This window comes from Anomalospiza imberbis, chromosome 1 (assembly GCF_031753505.1).
Source record: "Anomalospiza imberbis isolate Cuckoo-Finch-1a 21T00152 chromosome 1, ASM3175350v1, whole genome shotgun sequence".
Classification (NCBI taxonomy): Eukaryota; Metazoa; Chordata; class Aves; order Passeriformes; family Viduidae; genus Anomalospiza; species Anomalospiza imberbis.
This window is the reverse complement of record NC_089681.1, coordinates 91757874-91772653: the sequence shown is the minus strand read 5'-3', so window position 1 is coordinate 91772653 and position 14780 is coordinate 91757874. Positions and strand designations below refer to the sequence as shown.

At 37.0% G+C, this 14780-nt stretch overlaps 1 protein-coding gene across 3 annotated transcripts in view; it reads right to left on the bottom strand.

The window, feature by feature from the left end:
* Window positions 1–14780, bottom strand: part of CDKAL1 (CDK5 regulatory subunit associated protein 1 like 1) — a 386114-nt gene that overhangs the window by 316504 nt on the left and 54830 nt on the right. For all 3 annotated transcript variants that reach the window (XM_068200064.1, XM_068200067.1, XM_068200065.1), the window contains one exon: window positions 3536–3620. In XM_068200064.1, coding sequence (XP_068056165.1) covers window positions 3536–3620 — 85 coding nt within the window. The remainder of the gene's footprint in view (window positions 1–3535; window positions 3621–14780) is intronic.

The following is a 14780-nucleotide window of genomic DNA, read 5'->3' as shown; positions in this document are numbered from 1 at the left end:
TGCAGCAACAAATACATCAGAGAATGTGTGTTAATGCTACATGTTAACTATATATAGTAACAAAGATGATTACTAATAGTGGTCAGGCTTATTCTATACCATGAGACAAGCCATGAACACCTCAACAGCATAACCACATCTTTCCTCCTAGACATCATTCTGGCTGTTTTAATAAGCAAGCCACCAAATTCCTCTCCATAATACTTCAACCAGCAGAAGAACTCATTAAGGAAAAGCCAAAGTCCCCAAACACATGAGTAACTTATACCAGCACTCAGGAAAGGATCAAGCAAGGGAAAAGACAGCTAGCTAGAAACACTCAAGAGTTCTGAATCTTCAGAGGTCATCAGGAAAACTGGGTTACATATCTGAGATGTAACAGTCAAGAAAAGAGTATCAGAGCACACAGAAATTAATGGAGCACAAAACTGAAGAGCAAAATAACTGCATTTTAAAGGAAGCAAGCTCCTCCAGCACACACTCTTGGGCTTAATTCTCTTCATCAAACAAACAGTCTTGCCAGATTTACTGTGGTTTACACAAGTCAAGGTTAGTAACTTACTTCTTGAATGTTTATTCTTGCTATTACTAACAGATAAGTTTTAAGAAAACAACTTTTCACTAAAATAAATGATAGCAGAAAACGTTACCTGATAACCTTCTGCAAATGAGAAAAAAAAACCAACAAACAAAAAACAAACAAACAAAAAAAACCACACCACAAACAAAAAGCCCCAGAAACACAATAAGCAGAGGCACATAAATGAACCACCAAAAAACTAACCAACATTCCCCAAAACAAACCTCTCTGGAAGAAATTTTATGACATTTTACTTATTTTTTGGTTATTTATACCATTCATAAAACACATTTATACATATACAGTTAACTCATCCAAGTTGGTCACACTGACAGATGATCAGGTCCAAAGCAAAGATATCATACTGAAACATTACCAGCCAAAAAAAGGATATGACTGACTTTTAAATAAATAGATTAATTTTTAAATATTACTTCATTTTAAGGCAAAATAAAGTCAACTTAAAAAAAGGTAACTTTCCAAAAGCTGCTAATTTCCTGGAATGCCCAGCAAATACTCTACTAAAGCACAAGAGGTAGATCCATCACTAATCAAAACACAAGCCTTAATAAGTTGTTTTTTTTTTAACTCCACACACTTAATTATAGTGGGAATTCTTTATTGCTATTGCCTAACTTATTTTTGAGATTATATTAAGATTAACCAACTGAGAATAAAATCTGCCCAGGAAACTCAATTCCCATCCGTAAGCTAATGTCTTTAAACAACTCTTTGCCCTCCATACCATTACTCTGGTTGAGCAAGTTCAACTTTATTGATACTGAAGAACTGGAGACTATTCCTAAGAGCTATAAGAAAAAAAAAACTAGCATGAAGATTATACTGTCAGTCATCTTGTATCAGCTGTATACACATCTGCAAAGGTTCAGAGTGCCTGGGAGTGGTTTTGTTCCTTTTTTAGAAGAAAAGCAGACCAAAAAAGGTTGTACGTTCAGGACTTGTTGGCTTCTGGCACATTCTTTGGCCCATGTTATTAGTGAGGGATCAGCTTTTCACAGTCATTCTTTAACCAGCAGCATGAACACACTAGCACTGGTTTGAATCAGTGCATTTTGAAGTCATATATGCAAGCAATGTAGGAAGTGTTGCAGCAGGCAGAGAATAAATAAATACTTTTCTCAATAACATGCATAATAATATGTAACACTTTCAAGACTGTTTTTTTTCTTTTTAAGACTAATTTTACAGGGCTGAATATTATTTTTTCTACTCCAAGCATTTTTGCTTTGACCACACACACACGTTTATTTTGTTACTCAATTGAGAAAAACAAAGATCTCCATAGTTACTAACAAGCTGCTCGGACAGGATATAATGGCAGCTCATTTTGTATCACCCAAGCTTCGTGCATTGGGTTTTTGCTGTTACAAATTAAGAACTATCTGGGAGAAGTTGTGTTCTTTAGAAAGACAGTGTGCTTCCCCTGTGTTTAATGCATCTCATGAAAAATCAGAAACAGCTACAGAAGATGTCATTCTCCATGGCTGGAAACTGCCAGGATCTGAGTTTAGAGGATGAATGATGCATGCTACAGGAAAAGAACAAGTATAGGGAGATGAAAGGATAAAAAAGAAAAGAATAAATCCAGGCAACAAGTAACATCAGGTTCATGAACAGAGCAGCAACAGAAACATGTTCTTCAAAGAAATATTTTTGGTCATTTGCTTTCAGTTAGGCCCTCTTTCTTAACCAACCCTATTCTCCTGGCTAGGGCACACACTATACCACATCATTTCTGGCACAGGATTAGTAAAATAGAAGGATGGCCACAACTGAGCTGGAAACCATCTTGTCATCAGTTCTGTTGGCCAACACTAACTGCTGGAAGTATTCTGGGAATTTTTTTTTTTTTTTTTTTTTTTTTTTTTTTGGCAACAGAGAAGAAAGGCATAAGAAAGGCATAAGCCATTCTGGTCACAAAGTGCAACACCAGCAGCCAGAAAGTGAAGCACTCTCAGGGGTGGAGGAAATTTCTGCTGTGCCACCTACAGCAGGCAGGAGGTTTCTGTTCCAGGTTACAGTCCTGAGAGCCTGTTAATTACTCCAGCATTACAAGCAGGTAGGTTATATCCAGCTTCTCTCTCCTCTTTCCATTCCCAAGAACTATGTGTTTCTAACCAAAATGGATTTCAACAGCCAGTCCCCAGTGCACCACACCAAACAAATGACTGCACAAATAGCCAAAGTTGTTTACTAAAGATAAAATCTACAGGACATATATCACAGTATTTCTTTATACTGGGCAGTGACAGCTGTATGTATACAGATTTTCTAGTTACTCTCATTATAACTACACTTCTGCAGAAATTGGAGGCAAAACCACTACCATGTCATTTTGTTTGACATCAATGGAATGGTACTGCATAATAAAACACATTCTTCACAAGACTTCTATTACAAGCTAATCAGCTAATATTTCAAGGAAATGTATAGTGCAATAGCTGATTTTAAGTATATGCCAGATACCCTTGTTAAAGAATCACAGAATTGGTATGGTTGGAAGGGGCTTCTGGACATCATCTTGTCCAATGCCCCTGCCAAGGCAGGGTAACCCAGAGCAGGTGACACAGGGACACATCCAGGTGGGTTTGGAACGTCTCCAAAGAGGGAGACTCCACCACCCCCTAGGCAGCCTGTTCCAGTCCTCTGACACCATCAATATAAAGAAATTCTTTCTCATGTTAAGGTGCTTCTTGTCATTTAATTTATGGCCATTGCTGCACACCACTGAAAAGCAATCACCTGCAAGCTAATACTATTTTTTAAAAAATCCACTCTACCTTACAAATCCATTCTAAAGAATTCACCATTGTAACACAAACTCAGCACATTTCTTGCTCTAAAACACAAAATTACTTCTAGATTGAAAACACGAAGCTTTAAGACATGCAATACCCACAGATAGTTAGAAATCTTTGTAAGGAAACAACTCACTTGATTGAGTTTCTGAAGTGGTCCTCAGCAGGATTTTTTACTGTACAACTGTTCAGCAACCATAAATCTGCTTCAGCAGAGTTGTCTACGAAACAGAAAGAAACAAACCTGTGTTAAGAATTACTTAACCTGTCAACTCCTAACTTATATAATATTAAAAAAAAAAAACCAAACTGAGCCATTAATAATAGGTTGGCTATTTGCAAGATTACTTTATATTCAATTACATTCTTGGAAGGGTTTTTTGTTTTTCTTTGTTTTGTGTTTTAGTAAAAAAAGAGGCACATGAGCATTTCCATTGTAATTTCTTTTTAATTCTTTTGCCGATGGGGAATAAATTTTTATCTCATTTACCAGCTGAGATGCCACTAGGTTGCACATCATGGAAAAGAAAGTTAAAAAGAATGGTCACAACTCCCAGAAAGATCTTGCCTAGACAAAGGCAAAATTAAGTGGTCAACAAAAGCAGGTTTCACTAAGAAAACAAAGTCCCTGCTTCAGCTCCACTGTGAATTAATACTACAAAAGAAACAAATCACAATTCATAACATGTGAACCTCTAATAAAGAGAAAAATCAATGTATCTGCTTTGGAAAGAAACACACATATTTCTAGTTTTGGTTATATCTTAGTTATGGTATAATTACAGCTCAACAATTTTCAGACAAAAGATATACAAGCAACCAATATCTGCCTCCATTCAAATAAGGATACTATTTTTTTCAGGATCCAAACCTTTCTGTATGCTCAGAGCCTATTGATATCTAAATTCATTAACAGAACTGAATCCCAGAATTATCTGCAGAAGCACATATATAAACCCTAATCCTGTAAAACATGGCCTATAGTGCAAAATTACTAGCATAACCATTATCATTGTAAAGTTAGAACTTCTTTTTTCAAACAAAAGAATAAACTATCTCATTAGATTATTATACACTATCTCAAACAGTTTAGAGCTTTAGCATTCATCAGAATCGCTTATACCAGTTTGGATAAGAAAATTCATGTCACTCGCTACTATTCAGTATATTGAGCACTGAAGTATTGACTGATGTATCTTTAAATAACATAAGCCAGTGAGAAATGAATACAGGTAAAACATAATTTTTAAGGATGCCTTAAAATCCTTTCTTAAGGATGCCTTACTCGAACTGACATCCTGCTAAAGCAGGAGAAAGCCTGCCATGACTTAGGCATATTTATACACACATCCATCATGAATGTATTCATACAGGCATGAATATCCTTTCCCTCCGTGCACACACACTTATGACAAAAGGCTAAAATTGATAAAGCTTTCTGTCTCATTGACATTTTCTTCAAAGAAATCATAATTTACAATTACTTATCAGTCACAACCTATGAAGCAGGTAAATTGAAAATAATACATGAAATGCAACTAATGCTAAATAAGAGGAAAACAGTCAAGGGGGGTTCTAATCATTGTTGACCAAGATTACACTATTAATTTGACTAAAACACAACTTCCTTTCACAACAGGGAAAGACCACAAAGCAGTCATCAAAATAGCATTCAGACCTTTAGCTACTTTAAAAAAAAACAAATATCTGACCCTGTCAGGCTGGGAAAGAGCACTCAGTTTTTTAGCCTACATAGAAGTCAAAATAAAAATGGAACAAGACGAAGAACCTCTCCTACAACTCAGGCTGCATGAAAACTACATTTTTAGACTACTGAACAGACACATTTACTATTAGAAAGATAATCAGAGGTAACAAAAAATATATTAGGAATTATGTACAGAAAAGCAAAGAACTAGAGTTTCAATGTCAGAAGAAGAGTGATCTCTTAGCCTGGTCAGATGTACCAATTATGAAAACAAACACATTTTAAAAGTAGTTTTCCAGTCACACTGCCAAACCCTGGTATTTCTTATTCTTTTCAGCAGCAAAAAATGTTTATAAATTCAGCCCCACACCCATAACACACCCACCTGAGAATTAGGAGTGGGACACGCACACAGACACACACTAAATAGCAAGAGGCCAACATGTAAGTGAGACATTACATTTAACAGACAACAGTTGCAGTAGCACTCATTCACTGTAAAGCACAACTGTTTTCAAGAGATGTCCTTATTCAGAGGAGAGATGCCTTGACACAGAGAATACTAGTTCTGGGCTTGGTCTCAGTTCCTCCTTGTGCCATGGTTTCCAGGTGTGCAGGAAGAGACAACACTGTGGCAATGCTTCTCCCCTAAAGCCAAAATCAAATCCCTCTCTTCAAAACAGCCTTGGAAAAAGTAACACATTTAAGTTTAAAAAGTCCTCCCATACTAAAGCAAACAGGACTAATTTCATACAGCAGTTTGGTTTCCAGCTATTACTATATTGACTCCTTGACTGAGGGACAACTGCAATACTTTATATATATTACACATATAAAAAAGTCTCCCAAATACATGTAAATTCATTCCTTAACAGGTTTCAGCCTCTGCAGAACAGAAGATAAAAAGCAAATGCTTTTACAGAATAAAATCTGCTGAGCACTTTTGAGAAAAGGAGTCTCATTCATGTACACATCTAAAAATCATTTAAGGAAAATTAAAGTGTACCTGAGGTTTTTCCTCCTCTTACAGCAACAGTATGGTTTTATCATATTTAGTTGTTCTATTTCTGCATTTATTTTTAAATCTGTTTTCCCTAATTATTCTAATGATGCCTCATACGAATATAAGTACATACTAGTTTTGATTATGCATATATATAAACATATAGACACACGCTTATGAGTTATATTCATTTATTAAGATTCCATATCGCAACTCTTCAAAATGATAGCTGAATTTTCTTAGTACTTTACTGCCCTATTCATACTTAAAATAATTGCATGCACTGGTGTAAACTCACCACAGTGTACTGCATTTTCTCAATAAAATTTCAGTTAAAAAGAAAAATATTGCCAATGGGGCCCTTTTGTATCAGGTTGCAGGAAGATCTGAACATTTGCAACATTGTGGGAATAACTTGTCAGTGGTCACATTTTGCTTTGCAAGGCCTTGATGGATGTGTGGAAACACACACGGACCAAAAGAGCAGACTGGGCTTGGCATGTATAAACAACATCTTCTGGCTTCATAATTGCTAAATATTATGCAACACCGCATAATAATCCTTTATTCAGGGCACAGAGACTGGAGTGACTGGCTACCTATATATATACATAGGTATATGCAAGTGTGTGTGTGTGTATATATATATATCTCTATATATATATATAGATATTTGCATATATATGCCTATAAGTGTTCTGACATGAGTAGGTGCTACTGTTCAGCCCTGTCCTCAAATAAAGAGTCAAATAGCTCTGACAAATAAGCTCAGGCTTCTAAATACAGGCCAAGAGGGGCAGGGATAGACAGCCCTGAGGATTCCCTGTTCATACTCCAGGCAGACAGATGAAGAGTTTAGGTCTGCATGGGAAGCACCACATGAACGTGGTGCTGCACCCACTGAGGCAACCTTCCTTGGAAGGTCTTCACCTGCCACCTTCTCCAAGTCCCTAAGTAAGGTTTTTTGAGAAACCTCCAACATTTCAGTGAAGAACAGAGGCCTGTGTTTGGGAGCTCACACAGATCTGAGTGAATAGGACAATCTAAACTTTACAGAAGGTTTTCCAGCAAATCATAGAGACTGACAGGCAAAACTGAAGCAAGAACCATCAGTACAGTGAACATCAATTACAGTAGCAAATATGTCCTGCATATGTCCTGCAACAATCTTCTCCAAGGGGATCTTCTTCAACTTATTTTTGCCATATATTCAGCCTAATGATACTATTTTAATTATTGTATTTTGCTGCCAACATTTATGTTTATGAGCTACTTAAACAGTTTTTTCTATGATAAGACATTTTTAACAAGAAAAAAAGAAGATATGTCAAATCAGCTTTGTATCAAATGCTCAAAAACACTACTCAAAGCCATGGTCTTTTTGCATTGTGACATCTTTTCCATAAAAAAAAGGCTACACTGGAAGTAAACCACAAAGTCTATCATACTCTCTGAAAAACAACATAGAGTAGAAAGGAACCTAAAGGTCATGGAAACTTCTGAACACTTAAGTTAATTGGGAAATTCTGGTAAAAATGAATTGGCTGCATTATGCAATACTAAGACGATAAAATGGCAAGAGTCTGTAAAATCAGTATACCTATGGAGGAAAATAATAGTTACAATTCTTTTCTAACTAGCAGTGTCAGTTTTGTTATCATTTCAGAAATCATAAATCAGCAGACTTTCTTAAGACTGTAGTAATACTATCAGCTGAAAATAAACAGCTGACTTGGGTTTGCCTGGTCTCTTAACTTTTAGTCTTTCTTCTTTCAGTTTTTTCCAAAACTTTGTTTTCTTCCAAAGCCCCCCAAAACACATCTCCTTGAAAATCAAAACACTCACAAAGCAAAAAATTAGAACAAACACATCTAATGAAGGCCTAAAAGAACAGCCTTTCTTTACTTTCTTCAGCACATCACTCCTCTCTCTGCACTGAAACCACTATCAGATTTGCTCAGCACAGTTTGCTAAAAAAACATGACTCATAACTATTATGACATACTTTTAAATACTGTACATCAGTCAGAGAAATTCAATCTGAAAGCAGATCTTTCTCTGTAATCACTGAAGGCTCTTTCAGGGCCTTTCCCTCCAGCTGTCCATATCCAGTTCCTCATCACTCTGTGAGTCTTCCTTCTCACCTTTTCTGATTTTCTTACTTCTAATGCTCTTACACAACAAATATACCTCCAGTTTCTCTGTTTCCACGTGCTGTATTCTACCCTATGCTACCATTTATGGACCTCCCTATTAAATGCTTCGTCTTGTGCGTTCTTCCTTCCAAAACAGCTCTGCTCCCTCCATACCCTGGTTGCCATTTCATGCTCTGGAGCCAGATCCAGTAACATCCAAGGTGTCTGGAATGTGTGCCTGAAACTGGACTCCACGGGAATCATCTGCCCCCAAATGACACAAATATCTAAGATGAGGACACCTCACAGCCAGTTACAGAAGTCACGGAGCATCCTTACTGGAACGAAGTTGCCAAAGTAATTACTGTCTTTCAACATCCCTGTGTCACAGAAACCCAGTGTCACTCCAATTAGGTTACTGAAATTAGGTGCTAGTTAATTTAATGATTTATTGGACCACTGGGCACTGAGAGACCTCAACAAGTATTGGGAAAGCATCTCATCATAAATACTAGTTCAGAAATGCTGTGAATCATCAGTGCAGGAGGAAGGTACATCTTCCTCTGGGGAAAGGGAGTTTGGTTATTTGTTTGCAGACAATAGGCTTTGCATGGCAGAAGAAAAAAGCTCAATAAGGTTAAGAGCAACAAGAAAAAGTTTGGCATTTTAGTTGTGTGCCTTTCCTCGGCACACAAAATATTTAGCTACGATTTGTTAGTTCTCAGTATGGTATCAGATATAGTTAACTATCAACTTTCATGTAACTTGTCCTACGGAAAAGATTTCCAAGCAAACAAGCTCTTTCCTTGTGTCTGCACCCCTGACAGCAACTACAAATCAAAACCACAAGTTATCATGAATTTCCAGATGGTACTTGTTTGGAATCTCAGGGACACATTATCAGTTCCCACCTCTGAAGACGTCCCATGCATTTGCCAATGATATGAAACACTCAAAGGCATGCTGAAAATACCAACTTTGCAGATTGCAAATGTCTTTTGAAACAATCCCACTCATGTCTTATCAACAGTATCAGGATGTAAAATATAAAAGGATCATCTTGATTGCAACATGACTTCTGTTTTCTCATTAAATTTCTGAGATACTCTGGACATAACAAATTACTTCATTCAGCATTAATAAAAACACAACTATTTGGTTCACCCTGCATATATGCTATTTAAAGTTCCAAAAGGAAAGCAAGGCTGCTTATCAAATCAGGTATGCAGACAAGCCTTCATGAAAAAAAAAAAATTCCCATCATACCTCTTGCCCTGATTTAAACAAATATGCAAATTTACCATTTTTATTCTCAATTAACATTTTCATTACTAAGCTAGTGTAGTAACCTTTAGTGCAAGTAACCCTTCTTGGGTTTTCTGGTTTTTAAGACATTGAGTATTTTTAGTGAATTTTATTAAGCAGGCAGACATCTCAACAGCAGCTACTGCTGGCCTAAACAGATTTTATAAATCCTTACAGATCAGGATGTTGTGTCTACTATCCAAGGATATTTCTCACTGTCCAGCACCAAAAGAGAGGTGCACAGGGACTTGTCGCCTGAACACATCAAATAAGTAGGAACTGAGCACATTTAAACACACAAGACCTAGCCAGTTAAAACCCAGCAATACACTACTGGATTCAAAATATGACATGTTAAATTATTGTCTCTCATCATTTCAGTATAACAGACAAATAATTCAATTTTATGTATTCATGCCTACTTTCAGGACTGAAAGTTTTCAAAAAAAAATACTGGTTTATTTCCAGTCACCTTCAAAAATCCATTTTCAAAAAAAAAAAAAAAGCACATACATACACCTCTCTTTTCAGCTGTTTAGGGGGTATCCTGAAGTTATTGGGACCAGCTACTAAACTATCAGTTGATGTCCATTCAATCTGTTCATGACCTGGAACTTTGCCTTACCACTCCTTCCCAAAAACAAATTCCTTCAAAATAGATTTAGTTTGCTGAAGTTTACCAAGGCCAGCAGAACAGCTTATGGCTTCTGCCACCATCACTAAAACTACAGGCTGACTTTGAGATCACTGAGAACATAAAACTGGAACTTGAAAAATTACAATAGGTGAACACCTGAACTAACATTAATATATTTATAAATAGTGCAGACAAAAGACTGTGTATTTCAAAGCATGTCCATTAAGAGGATGCTTCAGGTCTGGCATGGCGGTACTGAACACTAGACAACACAGAAGAAAAAGTACATGAAAGAATAAATTTAGCTTCAAAATATCGACAATGATAAACTTTACTTCCCACTTCTACTCTGCAACCATCAGTAGCACTTACAAGAATAATCCCAATTTATATTGGGATTTTGAATTGAGTAATCCATTTTCTAAGTACTTTTCATCTCTGCTCTAGACACAGCACAGGCTACAGTCTGGGTCTGAGATGATCTGTAGAGTAAGCCGCCTTTTTCTCCCACTTTCTACACACTTGTGTCAGACCAGCAGGATACCCCAGCTACACTGCTTGCTGCAGCCCAGGGTCTGCCCTGCAGCACCCAGACACACAGAGCTGCACAGGGAGGCTTCAGCCCGTTCACCCTTAGCAACATCTAAGCTCCACAAAGTAAAGAACAGGAGAGTTAAACCTACTAGAAGGGTTTATCTTTTAGCAATGTAAAAAAATCCAATTAGGTTATACCTTGCATTTTCACTCCTTCTGCAATGTCCTGCTGATTTTTCTGCCTCTGCACACAGCACAGACAACATGAATTGACAAATTACTTTGGTATTTTTGTTCATTTTACTCTAATTCACTAGATTTTCCATGCATTAAGGCACCTGAGCGTAACTTGAAATTGTAAAATGATTTATGTTTAAAAAGGCTAAACCTAGAAATGTTTCTTTTGAAAAGCAGCAAGTTTTCTTTTGTAACTTTAACACTCTAAAACTGCAGTACCTCTAAGATATTTCAATAATTCCCCTATATGAATGAACCTTCCCAAGCCCATAGCCATTGAACAACTCATACTTGTTCCAATCAAGAAAGGGACTGATCATTTCAACATCCTTGCTATCTTTGCTTGCTATCTTTGTTGATCAGAGAAAAAAAATATATATATACTTCAGTTCAACTCAGGGTACAGTTTTCTGTGCCATAATCTGCTGCATTTTAGTCTACATTCCACGGTTCCACTTGTTGTGTCAAGCAGCTCCCAGACAGACATTTTAAAGGAAAGTCTTACAAGTATACAACCATGGCCATGTTCTAAAGGAAACTTATTCCAATATGACATGACCTTAATGGGATACTCTTTTCTCGTGGCTCTTTTTTGATATAAAATAGTCAAAGCTTACTCTGAACGTGGTATTATATACCAAAGGTGGAAAATTTAGGCTGAATTTTTAGCTCATTCCTTCAAAATAAAGGCTTCACTAGTTTGAGAAAAGTGGATCATGCAACTATTTCTTGAACAAAACAAGACCTTGAAACAAGAGGATAAATCTCACTGCTAGCTAAGAGGTGTGTTGGCAGAAAGCCAACAATGGCTGTTCAGCACAGGAACACCTAATCTTAAGGTACCCACATTACCCTGGGCAGCAGAAAATGCAGGTGCCATAGCATGGTGCTCTAAGGTGGGCACTTCACCCTGCTCTTGAGCACAGACATCATCTTGAGGTATTCCAAGAGCCAACTGTTCCCTTCACTTCACTGAAGACTTAATGATCAGTGTGAATAATTTCAATATGCAAAGTAGTGATGAGTGATTTATCAGTCTCTTGGGAAAAGTCCCATTACATTAGGAACAAGGTCAAGTAGCCTGTTTCAGCCAGGCTATGCTACAACAACACACAAATAACTCCAACTCATTCTGATGATTAATGTGGATAGAATTTGTTTTGTTGACAGAATTTGGAAAAATCCCAAAATCTCCTCCTCCTCTGAGTCTTAAGCCTGCTTGATATTCCAGAAATAGCACGCACAGTACGACTCAGTGCTTTTCTGTCCCTACATACAGCTTCATACGCAAAAACACAAGTTATTCAAATGAGCAAATACAGACTGATTGCTTCTGTCTTAGTCACACAAAATCCAAAGCCAACCATGAACAAAACATCTTGCACAACACCATGCAACTGAAGTTTCAAAGCACGCTGCAAATATTAACTAATTTACCTTCAACAGCCACACATTAAATATGCACCCTTCCCTATGCAAATTCCTTTTCATCTTATAAATGTAGACAAGTAGTTTCAGAATTTCCATAACTTGATCGAGCCACACAGGATGTCTATGCAAACAAGCCAAGATCCTAGCCAAGTTGTCCCTGCCTTCAGGCCTGTCCCTGAACACAAAGCCATTGCCTACATTCATATGCACAAACTATTTCAGTCAACATCCCTTAGAGGCCAGATAGGTGATATCCAATAAATTTTTGACAAGTTTAAAGGCAATCACAAAACCCAACTTTTCAGTAATTTGGGTTGCACAGCAAATGAACAGAAAACACTGAACAGCAGAACTAACTGACTCCTTTCTATGGGACAAGGTTAAAAAAAAAATTAAAAATTCCCCCTCCCCCTCAAAAAAACTAACCCAAGCAGATATAATAGCTCCAACTCCCCATGTGTGCTCAAACACAGCTCTTGCAGATGTGTTACCAGCTGTCTTAGAGCATCTATTGAAGTCTAACTACGGCCTTAGAAGGATGACAGCTGATGGGTGAGCTCCAAAAGAATCTTAAGATTTAACAGAGCTCACTGAAAAACAACTGCATTCTCATTTTGATACAACACTTCAGAAATCTCCAAGTGCTTTATCTGTAGTCTCAGAATTAGCCTTACCTGGTAAAAACGATTAAAGAGGAATCAATTGTTTTGCAGATCGGAGTTTCTAAAAAATGGTTGAAATTTAAATGAAACTGCTAATGTTGAGACTGGCAAGACAAACTGCAAGTCAGAAATATAATCTAAACTACTGATTTGAAAATATCACACACTGTGATGTTTAAGGTACAAAAAACCCACTGCAGTCAAGCATAAGTAGGTATTTCATATGATGATTGAAAAGACATGGATAAATGAAAACTGAAAAGTCTATGTTTTCTACTATATATCATATGATTCCATATGAATTTGCTGTAAACAGCAATAAGTAGTTCAGAATCAAGAAGGATTAATTGGAACTGAAATATCCCCAGAAATATCATTTTAATCTCCTTGAGGTGCAACATTATGACAAATCTCACTTACATAAATGCTTGTATCTAATGGAAAGAGTAAATGGAAAGTTAATGGCTCTTTCTCATCATGTCCATAGGACAGAACAAAGAAAATATAAAATTGAAATAAAAGAAAATATAAATTGAGGGTTATTCAGTCCCATCATACATGCAACTACAACCTGCTGGGCTAAGGAATAGAAAGGAGAAACCAAAGGCCTACATAAAATGCAGTTACATCACTTGAATTACCTACCCAGAGGAGCCTCTTACACTTCTAGGCCCTGTAAGCCACAAGTAAATCCAACAACAGGAGACTCAAAGCAGTGAAGTAGAAGATTCTCAAGCACAATACAATTCCCAAGCAAATGGGAAAAAAAAAATCTTTGCTTCATTTCCAGTGTAATACAAAATGGATTTTAGGTAATTAACATTATTCATTAATGGTTTCATTTAAAACAAAGAGAGAACAGCTTTAGTTCACAGGTTTCTTACTTTTTCAGTACATCTAATTCTGTACAAGTTGGCCCATGGCAGTGAACTTCCACATTTCCAAAACTTTCTAATCTCCATTCATTTTCACAACAGCCAGGTTTAGAACTTTGCCATAGTTTGCAAAAGAAACCTAAATTTTATCCCTGTGTCTGTTTCACAATCTTTTTTCTCCAAATTCTGTCTGCATTAAGTTGTACCTAGAAGCCATTTATTGATTTCAAATTCCTTGCTTCCACTTATTTCTCCTGATACCTAATACCACAGGGAATATGGATTTAGGTTTTAGCTATCACTTTTAAAAGCGTTAAAATTATAAGCTATTTGAGCCAGATATGTCTAAACACTTATTAAACTCTAGCTTCCGGCTACTTATTGACTTTTTCAGAACTACCTTCACACCTCATCTATTTTCTACTTTATCAGTTTTCTGAAAAGCAGGAGATATGGGCTTAAGGTACCATACCCAGCAGCCAGATAAGCCTCTGCTGTGGCTAATTCCCAACCACCAACCCCAGTTCAGACCATCAGCAAAATTTAGTGCTTGTGAAAGCTCCAGACGAAGCACAGCAGGAATTAAAGCTCAGTCTTTACATACACAACCAGTAAATGCAGCACAGCAGTCAGCAGTGCAAGCTTCTTCACAAAATCCCACCAAGAAGTTTGGAAAAAGCTTCATCTGGAAACATTTAGCACAAAGTAGCAGATCTACTTCTATGCCCTTTGAGCCAGAATAATAATGAAGCCTGTTCATGGCAGAGGGAGTAAAGACGAGCTGGGAAAGAAAAGCAAAGACAGCATAGGCAGGTGTGCCAAGGTGTATCCAAGCCCCTCCTGACCTTTCTCCA